Raw genomic sequence first — 18,517 nt, forward strand, 5'->3', positions numbered from 1 at the left:
ATTAAAAAAAAAGTGGATGGAAACTAGGAAACTAAAAAAATTAGAAGCTGAGAACAAATCAAAGTGGGGAAAATCTGTCTCATGGGATTTTCAGAAAGAGAGAAGAGAGAACAGCGGTTCTGTGTCATTTCACCATGATGTCCCTTGGTGGGGCCTTTCCCATTTATCACAGTGGGTATTTGGTGGGCCTTTCACTCAGGAAACATGGGTTATCCCATTCTGAAAAATGTTCTTGCCGAGCTTTCCATGTCAGCAGAAACAAAGCTGATTCCTTTTGAATGCTTCATAATATTCTCTTGTCTACAAATAAATAGCAGATTCCACTACCCATTCTTCTACTCGTAAGCATTTGGCTGTTTCCTGCTTTTTGGCATTACCGATAATGCTGCAACAAACATCCTACAATCCTCCTTGCAGATGTTTGCGTATTTCTCTAAGAAATACACCTCATAATAAGATTTCTGGATCACGGAATCTGAACATTTTTAATTTAAAATTCAAAGGTTGCCCCTTCCTCATGACACATGAATTTATACTGCCACCAGCAGATCTTGAGGGAGCCATTTTCCTGCATCTTAGCCAACACTGGATGTTAATGCTCTTTGAAATTATTCTCCAACCTAATAGGTTAAAAAATGACATCTCATTATTATCTTAATTTGCATTTTCCTGACGATCACTGAGGTTGAACAATTTTCAGATGGTATTTGAGTTACTTCTCATCTAGGAGATTGGCAAAACCATCACAGGCTAACAGTTTTGTGCCCCAAAGGAAGAAGCATACCTGTCTTTCTTAGTAGTTACTGTCATTTATGGAAAAGAATTCTAGACTTTTGCCCATGCTGCTCCCTCTGTCAAGAGTTCATGCCCTCTCCTCTTCGCCCGATTAAACACTATTCATCCTTAAGCCCCAGCCTAGCGTCCATCGCTCCAGGAGTCCCACCTAACACTCCAGGGCCACCCAGCCCTCTCATGGATTAAGGGACCCTCTTTAGAGCCTACACAATACCCCATATGCCACCCACTGCACTTGGCTCTGGTTTTTAATCCCCTGTTTCTCCATCCATCTTCCCCACTATGAGAGCTCCCTGAGGGCAGGAACATGGTGTTATTGATTTTCATTGCCAAGCATCTGGTGGGACACACAGCTGTTCATTGTGAGAATGAACACAAAGAAGTAACTGTGTCTGCAAAACTGACCTGGAAGGAACACTTACAGGTGGCTCAATAGCCAGAACTTTCCTGGGTTTGCGGTTTCTCAGATTGTGGCAGCCAGGACTGGCTTGAAGGTAAGATGTAACAGATGTCAGAGTGGGTCATAGGAATGACAGTGACATTCACTCACAATCGTTAAGAGACATAAAGACCAATAGCATGGTAAGAGATCGTTGAGGGAGCCTCCTCTGGTTATCTCCCTCAGCCTAAAACCAGGATCTAGGCCATAGGATCAACACAGTAAAAGGAGAGAAGTGTGTAGTTTGACTAGCTTACAGCGATGCATGTCTTTGGGACCAGACAACTGTTAAAAAGTTCCATTTGACCATCGACTCATTGTGACTTTTCATACTTTGACACCAGTGGCAATAAAGTCTCCACCAAGTGGGGAGAAAACTAGTAAAAGATTGTAGGGAGGGTGGAAATGTGCCACACGTAGTCTTAAGACGTCCCATTGTAATAGCATGAAGTTTGAGATTTCGCATTTATTCATATGTTAGTGTCAATTCTTACAAATTTTGGATCTTTGAAAGCTCGAGGGGGGAATTTTAGATTTATTAATTGAGACATTTCTACAGCTAAGGAAATGTGCCAGATGGTGCTTCCTACTACATTGTTTTTTCCAATTTTCTACCAATTCGGTGTGAAGAAACTTCCAGCAAGCCTCTTTTTGGTATCAAACCTGAAGTGAGTTTGCTCTCCCGTTGCACAACAGGCCAATCTCTGACACTGGGTGTAGTGGAGGAAAGTAGGAATTTTGTTATTGCACAGCGCTGAGCAAGGAGAGAGGGCAGCTAAAGCTGAAATCCCAAACTCCCCGAAAAGCTGAAAAGAAGGGTTTGTATTTGGGGTTTTAAGTAGGGGAAGGGGAGCATATGGCCTTGCTGGTTGGAGCTTTCCCACCAGCTTGTCTTTGGCCTTGAGACACTTGCAGAGAGGAGGGAGCCTGTGACCTTGCTGGTCAGCAGCTTTCCCATCAGCCTGTTTCTCCTTGTGGGGAGAAGATGGTGAATCCAGGTGCTTGCCCTTGGCTGTGTCTGTCTCCATGCAGGATAGTGGATTCTGGAGCCAGGAAGCCAGGGAGTAAGCAGGGAATGAGTGCTTTGGTTTTAACCCCACATATGCTGGGTTCAATGTAGGGAAAGTGATATCAGGGCCAGTATCAATTTGTCTAAAAACATGTCCAAACAGTGAATGGAGCACTTACAAGGTTAGATAATCAGAAAGGTGGGGAGGAACCATGAGGAAATTTTGCTTTTTGATTTTCATATGTCTGTATTATTTAATTTTCTTTTAAAAATGTGCATTCTTTGTAAGTGTATTAAAACAAACCACTAAAGCAATCATCTTAATCAGTGTGTGGTGAACAGTCAGCCTAGCCCTCACTCTTTAGAGTTTGGGCAGTATTCTTCACTGCATTTGCAAGTCTTTCAATTACCAGTGGGAGGCAGGAAGGGAACAATGAGTGTAGATATTTACAAGCAATTCCCCCTATTTTCTCCAATTTTTTTCCAGGATTGTGTGCGAAAATAGGCTAGAATGAGACATTTCTAAAAGCTGGACCTTTCAGCCTGCAATTGATCTTTCTGGCCATCAGGTGACGCTGTGTGTCTCTACAGGGAAAAACAGATTTGCCTAACATTAATCTAGATTGAAATTTTGAGAAATTTGGGACATTTGAGAAATCACCAGATTAATCCATAGAGAAATGGAGCATAAGTGTTTCTGGACACATTTTTATGAGCAGATCAGAAAGTTTTATCTTGGTAGGAAATTCTATTCTCTCTTCAGTTAGGAAAAGATGACGTTCTGATTTCTGTCTGAAAATCCTCATATCTAAACTCTAAACTCATTTTTAAGACTATGGGCATTAAGTTAACAAGCAAATCATGCATCATGTATACATACTCACCTCACTCCAAATCTTAGGTTGACCGCCATGCAATAGTCAGACGTATCACGGTCTCACCCTTTCCTGCAGGGTAATTGAAAACATTGAATTCCTTCCTATCTTGGGTTACATTGAAAAACAATCTTTCCTTAATTTAACACACAAGGATGCCAACCTCGGGCCCTGTCAATTCCTGGATTTTGCCATTAGTTTAGAGTGATCCCACCACACTTAGATTGGAGGCCTTTTTTGACTTTCCTAATGTGTTTCTGTCCTCATTAAGACCCCCACACAAATGCATCACCCATAATAGCCAAAAAAAAGTGGAAGTAACCCACATACCTAGCAACAGTGGAAGAAATAAATAAACTTTGGTAGATTCATAAAATGGAATACTATACAGCCCGGAAAATGAACAAGCTATCATAATAACATTGACTGAAATAAGCTAGACACAAAAGAATATATATCATGTGGCTGCATTTTTATAAATTCAAAAACAAGCAGAATTAATCAATGGTTTTAGAAGTCAAGGTAGTACTTACATTTGGGAAGGTGAGGTTAGTAATTTGGTGTGGATACATGAGGGGCTGTTGGGCACTGGTTATGTTCTATTTCTTTACCTGGATATCTTCATTTCATGATAGTTCATTCAGCCGTACATTTGTGGTTTCTGCACTTTTCTACATGTATATTGTACTTTGAATTTTAAAGAATATTGGGGCTGGCCCTGTGGCCGAGTGGTTAAGTTCGCGTGCTCCACTGCAGGTGGCCCAGTGTTTCGTTGGTTCGAATCCTGGGCGCGGACATGGCACTGCTCATCAAACCACACTGAGGCAGCATCCCACATGCCACAACTAGAAGGACCCACAACGAAGAATATTCAACTATGTACCGGGGGGGTTTTGGGGAGAAAAAGGAAAAAAATGAAATCTTAAAAAAAAAAAAAGGTTAAAGAATATAAATAATTTGTATGCGTGTGTGTGAAGAAGATTGACCCTGAGCTAACATTCATTGCCAATCTTCCTCTTTTTGCTTGAGGAAGATTGTTGCTGAGCTAACATCTGTGCCAATCTTCCTCTATTTTATGTGGAATGATGCCAGAGTGTGGCTTGACGAGCAGTGCTAGGTCTGTACCCTGGATCCAAACCTGTGAACTCCAGGCTGTCAAAGCAGAGCAGGCAAACTTAACCACTATGCCAACAGGGTGGGCCCCAATAATTTTTTTCTTGACATCTGTGAAGAACTCAGAGATTTAAAATCACAGGCATGAGATTTGAGTGTCTATCTAAATGCTTTATACAGAGCAAAAGCTCAATATATAGTGGATTGGTTGATTGATTTCATCTACTAATTAAAGCTTTTGTGATATCAAACCAACTCTGAATTTTTTTTCTGGCTATGAATATTTTGTTATAAACTTTTGAATGCAGGAATGACATTGGTTAGGTGTAATATGAGGTAGCTTTTTGTGATCTGTCATGGATGTAAAAAATATGAGTGAAATGAATATTTGCTCAGGAATGACAAGGACATCCTATCCTGCAGAAAGGATGAAGTCCTAGCCCTTTCTATGGCCTTTGTAATTGCTCTAGGTCTGTGTCTTCCCTCGCCTGCTCTCCTTTTGCCCACACTGTGAGCAATACAAAACTCCCCGTGCTTCCCTGATACCCGGCTCATTCCTTTACATGGACCACTCCCCACCCGCCTCGTTTCACGTGTTCAACCCTAGTCATTTATCAATGCTCCATTTAGCTTCACTGCTTCGTCTACTTCACAGCTGCCACCTACTTCCCAGCTAGCACAGCCCATCCTGGAACATGGATCATGCCTTTAACACATTTGTGGACATACCTGTTCTCCCTAAGAGACTGTAAGTTTCTAAAGGACTGATACGAGTATCCCAAATACCTATCCAGGTGCTGGGCACATGGTAGATGCTAATAAATGTTTTTGGAACCAAAGATCTAACTGTGAAAATAGTAGTCCTTAAAGAGATCTAGATTTTCTCCATTTGGCACTCCTCACCTTCATATATTGTCAACAATATGGTGCCGAAGTAGCATGAGAATCTGTAAAATTAAGAATGAAAATAACTTAAGGACAGACAGCATTGTCCCAATAAATACAGAGACACCTTTGACTTCAGGAAATTTCTGTTTCCCTGTAGACCCCACTGACCTTTTAATTTTGAAAATCTTACCACGTTGGTGGTAACCTGAAATCATTTGCTCCTATTTATATCCAATAGGCAGTCATTCTATAGGTATTTATTGAGCAACTACTGCAGGTATGAGGTGCTAGAATCATCCAGATACCTCGGCTTGGGATGGAGGATGGGTTTTCTTGTCTACGTGTCTTGTATTTACCAGCTGGTCTGATGAATTTATGAAGAGATGTTTCTGGGGCCAAAGTCATGATTATTTTGAGTCTGATCTGTGGATTTGTCCCTAAGTCCCTTCCTTTCCTCATTCTTGGCAACTTCACGTCTACCTACAACTTCTCCAACTCCAGTTACTAGAATCAATTATAATATGAAAAAAAAGTTTTCAACCAGCTTCAGCTCTGCTTCCACACGGCCTTTGCATCATAATCCTTGATGGTCAGCATCACTGACCTTATTTGCAAATAAGCTCATGTTCTGAGATTCTGGTGGTTAGGACTTCAACATATGTTTGCGGGGGACACGATGCAACCCATAAAAAATGTCATGGGAAGTTCTGAAAACAGAATTCTGGCCTCATTGCAGAGCCTCAATTTTCTGAGTGCTCCAGTTCTTATTATTTGGCTCTGCTTTTACTTCTGGTTTCTGAGTTTCTGCTCTGAGAGTTGCCTACTGCGTAGGCCTTACCTTGCTCTTAACAATCACCCTGCTGGTGGCTGAAACACACAAGATAGTAGGATTTGTGAAGCCACATGCGCAGCACTGTGCTAAGCTCTTTTTGCTTTTATTCTGTAGTCTTTTTAATCCTAATTTTACCAATTGACCCTAAAACAAAGTCATACATCTAATGAAAGTCAGGTTGGTAGATCCAAATCCAGGTCTGCCTGACTCTACAGATGAAGGTGTTTCCCCTCCGTTAGCTTCCTGACTATTCTAGGAGCTCCTAGGCCAAATTAGATGTTATAGACCTGATCTGTGCTGTCACTCACATCCATTTATTGAGATGATTCCCTCTCAGAAAGAAGATGAAATAACCCATTTTGACTTCTCCCTGCTACTCTAGATAAGCCACATCGAGATCTAAGCATAACTTTCGCAAAAGATAAATTTCCCACCATGGCAATGAATAGAACATGTGATGTTTGCAAAGATCCTTTGAAATCTTTATGAAAAAGTTGTGCCAAGAGGCTTCTAAAGCTTCTGCAGGAGAATGACAGCCACCTAAATCCAAGTTTCTCTGTACATTCTCCCAAAACCATACAGATCACAGAGAAGAGCAAATAAAGCCACGCATGATCCATGCCTCCAACATAACCTGAATACTACAAACTCTGATTTACATGAAAATGGGAAGACATATACTAAACCAGCTGAGCCAGCTTCAAACTTCATGCTGGAATGGAGAGTCTACAACCGAGGTAGGATGAAGATAAGAAAGAAACCCCATTATCTACCTGGCTAGCAAGCATTGAAGAATTATCAAGTGCTATGAGGCACAGGTAACAGGTAAAACATACTGAATATAGAACACCAATATGGAAAAAACCTCAGGCAAACTGTTGCGATTTTGTAAATTAACATTTGTTAAGTAGTGCGCCAGGTAAGGAATCAGATGGTGAGCCACGGTTTAACACAAACTGAAAGAGAAAGTGAAATAAAGAAGTTTATTGCTCACAGGTCCTAGAGGAGGTTCATGGTAGCCTTGAGGGGTCACACAGGGAGGTCAAGGCATGATGCTGGCAGAGTTTGAGCAGCAGGACCAGGGGCACAGGCTTTTATTGGGGTCTGCAGGTAGAATGTTCCTGGAGTTCCAGGCTAAGACTGGATTGGTCAATTCAAATCAAAAAGAGAGAGGGTTTTGGTAAGCTCCATGAGGGTCTTATCTAAGTGGCACACAGGGGAAGGATCCAGGAGGAAGAGGAGACTGTTTATCACCAGGGGCGTTGGGGAAGTCATATCAGGAACTTACACTTACTTGTGACTCTTCAGGCTGTTGTGAAGGGTGTGCACTCATGGGAGGGGCTAGTGTCAGTTCAAGGCTCTGGCAGCCCACTTAGCCACATAAAAGGGATGCTGTGGCAGCAATATTATGGAGTAGTTTAGCTAAACTCTCAACACAAACCAATCCCCAAACTTCAAGACAGATCAATGTAAACTACCCAAACTGAAACACAAAGAGGAAAAAAAGGGAAAACAATAGAACAGAGCGTCAAAGACCTGTGAGAGAATATCAAATGGGCTAAGAGACATGTAATCGTAAAGCAGAAGAGAAAAAGAAAATGGAAAATTTGAAGAATAATGGTCAAGAATTCTCCCCAAATAATAAATACATGAAACTATACATCCAAACAGCTCAGAAAATGCCAAGCAGGATAAATATCAAGAAGGATAAATTCCAAAACAATATAAAAAACATTTAGATATTTCATATTCGAACTGCTGAAAACAAAAGATAAAGAGGAAAGCTTGAAGTCACTCGTGGAAAAAACGATGCATTACAAACTGAAGAACAAAGATAAAAATTAAAGCAGACTTCTCATTGGAAACTATACAAGCCAGAAGATAATGGACTGGCATCTTTAATGTGCTTAAAGAAAGAAACTGTCAGCCCAGACTTCTATAGCTAACAAAATACCTTTTAAAAATGAAGGTGAAATTGGGGCTGGCCCCGTGGCCGAGTGGTTAAGTTTGCGCGCTCCGCTGCAGGCGGCCCAGTGTTTCGTCAGTTCGAATCCTGGGCGCGGACATGGCACTGCTCATCAGACCACGCTGAAGCAGCGTCCCACATGCCACAACTAGAAGAACCCACAACGAAGAATACACAACTATGTACCGGGGGGCTTTGGGGAGAAAAAGGAAAAAATAAAATCTTTAAAAAAAAAAAAATGAAGCTGAAATAAAGACATTTTAAGACAAACAATAGCAGAGAATTTTCTAACATCAGATCTGCACTTCAAGAAAGGCCAAAGAAGTTCTTCAGTCAGGGGGAATATGATACCTGAAAGAATGTTTGGTCTAAACAAAGAAATTAAGATCTCTGGAAATGGTCAAAATGAAGTTAAATATAAAAGACATTTATTTTTCTTATTTGAATTATTCTTAAGATAACTGAATTTTAAAGCAAAAATAGTAGCCATGTATTCTGGGTTTATATCATCCATAAGAGGAAAATATGTCAACAATAGCACAAAGGATGGGAGGAATGAATTACTATTGTGAGTTCTTACATAACATGTGGATCATTATAGTATTATATGAGTGGGATTGTGATTACTCAAGATGTATACTGTGAACATAAGGAAGCGACTTCAGTTTTTTAAAAGAACTATAAATAATAAGCCATCATCGCGATAAAATGGAATCATAAATACACTCAATTTAAAAGCAAGCAGAAAAAAGAACAGATGGGACAAATAGAAAGCCATTAGCAAGATGATTGATTTTAATCTAACCATATCAACAGTTACATCAAATATGAATGGTATAAACAAACCAATAAAAGTTGAAAATTGTGAATTTGGATTAGGAAAAGCAACACCCCACTATATGCTGTCTACTAGAAGTCTACTTTAAGTGTAAAGCTATAGATAGGTTAAAAGTATAGAAAAGGACACACTATGAAAACACTAATAAAAAAATGCTGGAATAGCTGTAGGAACATCAGAAAAGTAGTCTTCAGTATAAGGAATATTACCAGGGATAAAGAGGGATATAACAGAATTATAAAGGGGTCAATTAACCAAGAAGACATAACAATCCTAAATGTGTATATATTGAACAACAAAGCTTCAAAATATATGAAGAAAATACTGGTAGAAAGACTGGTAGACATGAAAGGAGACAAATTCTCAATTATAGGTGGAGACATCAACACTCTTGTCTAAATAATCAGTAGAGCAGGTAGACAGAAAATCAGTGTGTATACAGAAGACTTGAATAGCATTATCAACCAACTTGACCTAATGGAGCTTTATAAAACAGTCCACCCATATGAGGAGAATGCACATTCTGTTCAAGTGGACATGGAGCATTCACCAAGATAGACCATATTCTGTGCTATAAAACAAACCTTAATGAACTTAAAAGAATTGAAATTATACAAAATATGTTCTCTGATAAGAGATTTAAATGAGAAGTCAATAACAGAACGATATCTGGAAAATCCCAAATATTTGAAAAATTAAACAATACATTTATAAATAATCCATGACTTAACCAAAGAAAAAGGCACAAGTGAAATTAGAAAATAACTTTATCAACATCATTAACTATCAGGGAAATGCAAATCAAAACTACAATGAGATATGATCTCACTCCAATCAGAATGGCTATAATTAACAAGACAGGAAACAACAAGTGTTAGAGAGGATGTGGGGAGAAGGGAGCCCTCGTACACTGCTGGTGTGAGTGCAAACTGGTGCAGCCACTATGGAAAACAGTATGGAGTATCCTCAGAAAATCAAGAATAGAACTACATACAATCCAGCTATTCCACTGCTGGGTATTTATCCAAAGAACTTGAAAACAAAAATGCATAAAGATCCATGCATCCCTATGTTCATCGCAGCATTAGTCACAATAGCCAAGGCTTGGGAGCAACCTAGGCACTCATCAAGGGATGAATGGATAAAGAAGATGTGGTATATATACACAATGGAATACTACTCAGCCATAAGAAATGATGAAATCCAGCCATTTGTGACAACATGGATGGAACTTGAGGGTATTCTGCTAAGTGAAATAAGTCAGAGGGAGAGAGTAAAATACCATATGATCTCACTCATAAGTAGAAGATAAAAACAATGACAAACACATAGCAACAGAGACTGGATTGATGGTTACCAGAGGCGAAGGGGGAAGGGAGGAGGATGAAAGGGGTAATTAGGCACATGTGTGTGGTGATGGATTATAATTAGTCTTTGGGTGGTGAACATGATATAATAATCTACACAGAATTGAAAATATATTATGATGTACATCTGAAAGTTATATGTTATAACACAATGTTACTGCTATAAAAATTAAAATTAAAGAAAAAAAGAAAAAGAAACAATAAAATAAAATATTTGATGATGCAGCTCAACCAGTGCTTAGGTGAAAATTTACATCATTGCAGCAAATGTTTATATTAGAAAGGAGGAAAGGCCTCAAACCAAAGATCTAAGTTTTCAGCTTAAGAAATTAGAAAAAGAAAAGCAAATTAAACCTGCAGCAAGCAGGAGTAAGAAAATGACAAAGGTAAGATCAAAAAGCAATGAAATTGGAAATTGAAAAACAGTACTAAAAATCAAAGTAAACACAATCTCATTCTTTGAAAAGAATGATAAAATTGATAAACTTATAGCCAGATTGCAAAAAAAGAAAAAAAGAGAGAATACACAAACTACCAATGTCAAGAATGGAAAAAAAAGGAGCATGACTACAGATCCTACAGACATTGGAAGAAGGGTAAAGAAATATTACAAACAACTCCATGCCCACAAATCAACAACTTAGATGAAATGAACAAATTCCTTGAAAGATGCAAACTGCCAAAGTTTACTCAAGTATAAATAAATAATCTGAGTAGTCCTATATTTATTAAAGAAATAGAACATGTAGTTAAAATCTTCCAGCAAAGAAAACTCCAGGTTCAGAGGGCATCTGTGGAAAATTCTACCAAACATTTAAGGCAGAAATAAAAAGTAAAATTAAAGGCTAAATAACCTTCAGTTGTGTGGATATGTCACATTTTGTTCATCCATTCATCAGTCGATGGCCATTTGGGTTGTTCCTATTCTTTAGCTTCAATACGAACAATGCTGCTATGAATATTTGTGTACAAGTTTTTGTGTAAACATAAGTTTTGAATTCTTTTAGGTATATAGCTAGGAGTGGAATTGGTGGATCATATAGCATCTCTATATTTAACCTTATGAGGAACTTCTAGACTCTTTTCCAAAGTAATTGCACCATTTTGCTTTCTCAGCAGCAGTGTATAAGAGTTCCAATTTCTCCACATTCTCATCAACAGTTGCTATTTTCTGATTTTTTAATTACAGCTATCCTAGTGGGTGTGAAGTGGTATCTCACTGTGGTTTTGATTTGCATTTTCCTGATAACTAAGGGTGTTGAGCATCTTTTTATATGCTTAGAGGCCAACTGTATATCTTCTTTGGAGAAATGACTATTCAAATCCTTTGCCCATTTTTAACTGAGTTATTTTCCTTTTTTATTGTTGAGTTGTAAGAATTCTCTGTATAGGGGCCGGCCTGGTGGCACAGCGGTTAAGTGTACATGTTCCGCTTCTCGGCAGCCCAGGGTTTGCCAGTTCGAATCCCAGGTGCAGACATGGCACCGCTTGGCATGCCATGCTGTGGTAGGCGTCCCACGTATAAAGTAGAGGAAGATGGGCATGGATGTTAGCTCAGGGCCAGTCTTCCTCAGCAAAAAAGAAGAGGACTGGCAGTAGTTAGCTCAGGGCTAATCTTCCTCAAAAAGAAAAAAAGAATTCTCTGTATATTCTGGACACTAGACCCTTGTCAGTTATATGATTTAAAAATATTTCCTCCCATTCTGTGGGTTTTCCTTTCACTTTCTCAATAGTGTTCTTTGACACACACCAGTTTTTAATTTTGATGAATTCCAACTTACCTATTTTTCCTTTGATTGCTTGTACTTCTAGTTTTACATCTAAGAAATGGTTACCTAGTTCAAGAGCATAAAGATTTACACCTGTGTTTTCTTCCAAGAGCTTTAGAATTTTTGCTCTTTCATTTGGACTTTTGATCCATTTGAGTTAGTTTTTGTATATAGTGTGAGCCCAAGTTTATTCTTTTGTATGTGGATATACAATTGTTTCATCACCATTTGCTGAAAAAGATTATTCTTTCCCATTGAACAGTCTTGAACCCTTGTTGAAAATCAATTGACCATAGGTGTTTGGGTTTAATTATGGACCCTCAGTTCTATTCTATTTATCTATATGCCTATTCTTATCTCAGGATCACCCAGTTTTACTTACTGTGCTTTGTAGTAAGTTTTGAAATCAGGAAGTGTGAGTCCTCCAACTTTGTCCCTTTTCTATGATTGTTTTAGCATTTCCATTAATTTTAGGCTCTCTTTGTCTAATTCTGCAGAAAAGGGGCATCTGTATTCATAAGCAATATTGGTCTTTAGTTTTCTTGGGTTATCTTTGTTCAGTTTTGGTATTAGGGAATAAAAGTTGATTTTTAAGAAACCTATGAAATAGAAGAAAATTGTGACAATATTCTGACATGAATTTAATATTATTAGAGCAGCATTTGAAGAGATTAAAAAACACTTCAAATCAAAACATTAAAAATCAGAATTAACCTTATTTATGATATAAAGGAAAATAAAATTGTTTTAGAAATGAAGACTTCATCACATGATGCTCAAAGAAGAATAGATTTAAGTTAACATACAGTAAAGGACTTCGGGGCAGATAATGAAAACAGCCTGGAGAATGAAAAGAAAATCAAGAAAGAGGTAAAAAGGATGAGAGAAAGTGACAGTCATAGAAGATAGGGAAAGAAAAGCCAATAGAAGAGAATTAAAGAATTATTTTTAAAAATTATATTCAAGAGGGGGCTGGCCCCGTGGCCGAGTGGTTAAGTTCGCGTGCTCCGCTGCAGGCGGCCCAGTGTTTCGTTGGTTCGAATCCTGGGCGCGGACATGGCACTGCTCATCAAACCACGCTGAGGCAGCGTCCCACATACCACAACTAGAAGAATCCACAACGAAGAATATACAACTATGTACCGGGGGGCGTTGGGGAGAAAAAGGAAATAATAAAATCTTTAAAAAAAAAAAAATTATATTCAAGAGAATGTTTTCAGAAATAAAAGAAGGCCTGCATCTACACATTAAAAGGGTCCGCCATGTACCTAGGAAAACTGAACTATAATGTTCAACTCTGAGGCTTGGCCAAGCAAGCAATTAGACTTGAAAGATGTTTGGTTTTTTTCTGAGGTATGCTTTTTGGTGAGGAAGATTGGCCCTGAGCTAACATCTGTTGCCAATCTTCCTCTTTTCTTTCTCCCCGAAGCCCCAGTACATAGTTGTATATCCTAGTTGTAGGTCATTCTAGTTCTTCTGTGTGGGACGCCGCCACAACATGGCTTGATGAGCGGTGCTAGGTCTGTGTCCAGGATACGAACCAGTGAACCCTGGGCCGCCAAAATGGAGCATGCAAACTTAACTACTACGCCATGGGGCTGGCCCCTGAAAGATTTTTTTTTAACTGGGGCCTCCAAAAAGACAAGAAATTAGAAGGGTTGGTGAGGATGTGGAGAAAAGGGAACCTGTGTGTACTGTTAGTGGGAATGTAAAGTGATGCAACCATTATGGAAAACCATACGGAGGTTCCCCCCAAAACTAAAAATAACATACTATATGATCCAGCAATTTCACTTCTTGGTTTTCATCTGAAGAAAACAAAAACACTAATTCAAAGAGATATATGCACCCCTATGTTCACTGTAGCATTATTTACAATAGCCATAACATGGAAACAGCCTAATTGTCCACCAACAGATAAATGAATAAAGAAAATGTGCATATATATATACATTTATATATATATATATATATATATATATATATATATATATATATAATGGAATATTATTCAGCCATAAAAACAAATGAAATCTTGCCATTTGCAACTACATGGATGGAACTCAAGGGGCATTATACTAAGTGAAATAAGTCAGACAGAGAAAGACAAATACTGTATCATCTCACTTATATATGGAATCTAAAAAAAAAACAAGCTCATAGATACGGGAAACAGACTGGTGGTTGCCAGAGGCAGGGATTGTGGGTGGAACAAATGGATGAAGGGTGTCAAAAGGTACAAATTCCCCATTATAAAATAAATAGGTCATGGGGATGTAACGTACAGCATGGTGACTACAGTTAATAATATTGCATTGTCGACTACAGTTAATAATATTGTGTTGTCTATTTGCAAGTTGCTAAAAGAGTACTTAGTTCTCATCACAAGCAAAAAACCCTGTAATTAAGTATGGTGATGCATGCTAACTAGACTTACTATGGTGATCATTTCACAAGATAGATACAGTCACATGCCACATAATGATGTTTGGGTCAACGATGAACCACATATATGATGGTGGTGCCATAGGATTAGTACCATATAGCCTAGGTGTGTAGTAGGCTAGACCATCTAGGTTTGTGTAGGTACCCTCTATGATGTTCACACAACGACAAAATTGCCTAATGATGCATTTCTCAGAACTTATACCCGTTGTTAAGCAACATATAACTATATACAAATATCATTATGTTGTACACCTGAAACTAATACAATGTTATAAGCCAATTATACCTTAATAAAAATTTTTTAAAAAAGAAATCTTTTATATCTATGAAGATATATGTATATATACCATTTAAAAAAAGAGGGGCCTCCAGATAAAAATCTAGGTCACAGAACAAAAGAACAAAAATCAGATTGGCATTAGACTCAGCAGCGACATAATATATATGCACCTAGTATGGTGTCTGGTACTCAGGAGGGGCTCAATTAATGGCAACTCTTGCATCCCGAGAGACCTGGTTTATTGCACGACTATTTTCACTTGCCACTTACCACCCTGTGTGGGGGTTGCGCATTTGAGTAGAAGAGGTAATTTATAGGTCTGTTCTAACTCCATATTCTTTGGAACCAAAGATATATTTTTCTTTCACTCCCTGGCTTGCATAAGGAATTCTTAAAACCTTTCACCTTGCCATTTTGTTTTCTTCTATTGTCCTCGCTTAGACGTGTTCTAGCACGTTATGCTGTTCAACCACGACTTGTTCTGTAGGTTGTTCCATCCCTATTTCTTCACCTTTGCATTCAATTTGTCGGTGGTGGTAAAATTCAATTCAGGAACCCCACACGGACACCCCTCGCTTCCTCCCTCCCACTCTCCTTTCCTCTGCCTTTTGGAAGTGTCTGATCTGTTTCACTTCCTTGGACTACCTTGACCAATTCCAGTGACATTGGTTTATAATTCAATCAAGTGGATTAATGTTTGGGAATCATTCATTAAGTACTCAGCAATAAAGGCATTTCAAATAATACAGAAGATAAATGTGGGGCACATAGGCATATGAGATTTTCCTGATTCAAATGTTATATATCATTGTTCTGCTACTTTTTGTTGTTGTTGTTTTTTGCTGCAGAAGATTCACCGGGAGCTAACATTTGTGCCAATCTTCCTCTCTTTTTTAGTATGTGGGCTGCCAGCACAGCATGGCTGCTAACAGAGCAGTGTAGATCCGCGCCCAGGAACTGAACCCAGGCCGCCGAAGCGGAGGAGCTGAACTTAATGGCTGGGCCACTCAAGTTGGCCCCGTTTTTATTTTGCTTTAATTTGGATCTCTGCTAGTTGAACCTACATGGAGGGATAAGAACATCCTACAGTAAGAGATTGGGTCAAGGAGTATGAACATTTTACTAATCCTTGACACATATACTGTAAGATTACTTTCTAAAAAGATGGTTAGCAATTTATACTGCTCCCAGAAATATAGGGCTGAGCAGAACTTGGCCATCTCACAATCTTGGCGAGGTGGTTGAGGACAAGTTCTAATTTCACAGCTGAAAACGCACCCCCCGCCCTTGTGTAGAGTCTGCTATGTCAGAGGCAAGCCAATCATTTCCATCCCCTTCACACATGGACCTCTTTGATCTTTCATAACTCGATGCGGCAGTAAGGTGGAGCCAGACTGTCTCGAATCAGTCAGTTCCACCACATTAGCTGTGTCATCTTTTGACAAATGACTTAACTACCGAGTGTCACAGTTTTCTCATCTGTACAAGAAGAATATCTACTTGACAGGATTTTTCTGAGGATTAAATGTGGCACTTACCACATTTGGAAATTCAGCCTATACCCTTTTCAATATCCTATTGTAACAACAACAACAAAAATCTTTCAGGATACATTGAATTTTGGTGAAGAGCCAAAAGCTATTTGGAGGCAGGTCTGCAAGAGAGCTCGTTTATTAAGCCAGGTCATAAATGTGTTCTCTATAAAAAATGTTTAACATTTTTAAATGTTGGCCTTTAAACATTGGCTTCGGAAGAAATATCCTATCATTGGGCCAGTTATCTCATTGCAGATCAATACCAGGCAACTGAGTTATTGCAATTTTGCTTGTCCTCAGTCCATCTGTGTAAGTTTGCCTGATTGTTTCCCTTTAAATGGATGAATTTGGTCCCTAAGAAAGCAAGTAGATTATTTTACTAGTCTTGAGCTCTGGGAAAATTACTTGCATTATTTGTTTCTTCTCTTCTACTCTCCTTAAGAAACTTCTATTAGATGGACATTACGACTTTAACCTCCATGTCCCCATTTTTCCCTCATACTCTATTGACCTCAGCATTGCATTCTGGAAAACGCCCCAACTCAACCCTCCACCTCACTCGTTCATTTTTTGTCTGCATCCATTCTTCTGTTTAGCTCATCTATTTAGTTTATTTTTATGATTCATTCCCCTACTCAGCAAACTTTTATTGAATGCTTCCATGGTCCCAGGGACCCTTTGAGGAACACTGTTTCCACTCCTGTATCTTTTTTGGAATGCACATCCTCAAACCTAAGGATATTGAGTTTGTTGTCTGAGTGTTTTTCCTCAAATTCTATGATTTGCTTGTTTACTCATCTCTGTCATTTGGGATCCCTGTTCCTTCCTGTGGGGTTGCTGACTCAGTCCCTGTTGGCGTGCCTCTGTTGACTGTGGAACTCTAGAACTCACTGCCACATGAGTAGCTTGACGTCTGTGGAGGAGAGCTCTCATCCCATTGGGGACGTGAAGCTGGCTAAGGTTTTGTGGGTCTTCTCTGGGCCAGTGCCCACGTTCAGTGCTTTGGTGTGAGAACAGCTGCTGTTGCTGCCTGCTGCCCGGCCCAAGTTGGGGAGAGGGCCAAATGATCCAGCTATGCAGCCTCAAGGAATCTTCTTGGGTCTTCCAAGGCTCTCCTAGTTTGGGGCTCCCCTGTAGTCCTCTGCTTCTGTAAGGCTATGCTCTCCTCTGGTCTTCCATATTGGACCCCGTTTCCATATCTCAGAAATTCCTAAAAAGCATTGGTCAACTCATGGACTTTTGGTTTCACAAAGCCATTAGATTTCACTTTCTTTACTGTCATTTTTTTGGCTTGGGGGAGGAAGGGAAGGCAAAGGTATTTGCTCAGTCTAACCATCTTTATCCAATTTTCCTTCTTACTTGGCATTTATTTCAGTTCTGTTCAGTGATGAGCCTAGGTCTTGGAGATTAAATCTGTCTAAAGTGCTAGATACCACTCATAGTCCTCAGGAAAGGGATTATGTCTATAATTCAGCTATTATCTCCAAGAAGTGCTTAGGCAAAGTGCAAGTGTTATGGAGTTCAGAATCCCAGCTGAGTGGAGTCATCCAAGTGGGACCTTGAAGAACAGAAAGAATTGGACGTGTAGAGACAGGTGTGTAAGAGCAACAACTAGCTACTTTGGCTTGAAATGTTGAATTCATGACATAACTTAGTCACTTAAAGTGATGAGGGGAAAAAATCTGTCAGATTTGCTTTTTTTTCTTTTTATAAACCATAGAAAAGTGCAGTAGGAAAAGAATTTCCAGAGATTTTTAAAAAATCTACAGACAGAAAAACTATAAGAGATCATTTATAACAAAATTAGGGTCAAACCATAAAACCCCTGAATTATCCAGAATTCCTATTTCTGTGTGTAGATATATAGAGACCATTTAATGACCGTGTGTGTGTGTGTGTGTGTGTGTGCGTGTACACGTGTGCATGCACACATGTACACATACACATCACAGATGTGGATTCAGCACCAGTAACTTCTACGGCCATCTGATACATATTTTGACAACTATATAGGTAAATTCTTCATTTATACTACCCAGACACTATTTAACAGGCATTTAATAGTTTTTTATTACAAGAAAGTTTAATCTAACACTTCAGAAACTAGTGACAAGGTACCTAGGGGGAACGTTTTCTGCAGAACTGATTCTCAGATAGCATAATTACAGGGGCAAAGGGTGGTCCTCTAGGCAGTCTTTTCCGAATGCATTTAAAAACATTCAATATTAAAAGTGATTTATTTATATTTGGAAAATCCTCGCTGGGAAACTGGGGACTGAAATGGTCAAGGCTGCTTAACCAAGAGGAGTCCCAATTGGGGGTACCGTGTATGTAAGAGTTTTATCTTTATCCTAAAAGGACTT

At 39.0% G+C, this 18,517-nt stretch overlaps 1 protein-coding gene across 5 annotated transcripts in view; it reads right to left on the minus strand.

The window, feature by feature from the left end:
• Positions 1-18,517, minus strand: part of LONRF1 (LON peptidase N-terminal domain and ring finger 1) — a 67,429-nt gene that overhangs the window by 16,639 nt on the left and 32,273 nt on the right. For 4 of the 5 annotated variants that reach the window (XM_070598531.1, XM_070598529.1, XM_070598530.1 and 1 more), the window contains exon 12: positions 3,128-3,190. In XM_070598531.1, coding sequence (XP_070454632.1) covers positions 3,173-3,190 — 18 coding nt within the window. In that variant the 3' untranslated portion in view covers positions 3,128-3,172. Of the gene's footprint in view, positions 1-474; positions 621-3,127; positions 3,191-18,517 lie in introns of those variants that run through there. The other variant, XM_070598532.1, reaches the window with a different exon arrangement.

This window comes from Equus przewalskii, chromosome 28 (assembly GCF_037783145.1).
Source record: "Equus przewalskii isolate Varuska chromosome 28, EquPr2, whole genome shotgun sequence".
In the NCBI taxonomy this organism is placed as follows: Eukaryota; Metazoa; Chordata; class Mammalia; order Perissodactyla; family Equidae; genus Equus; species Equus przewalskii.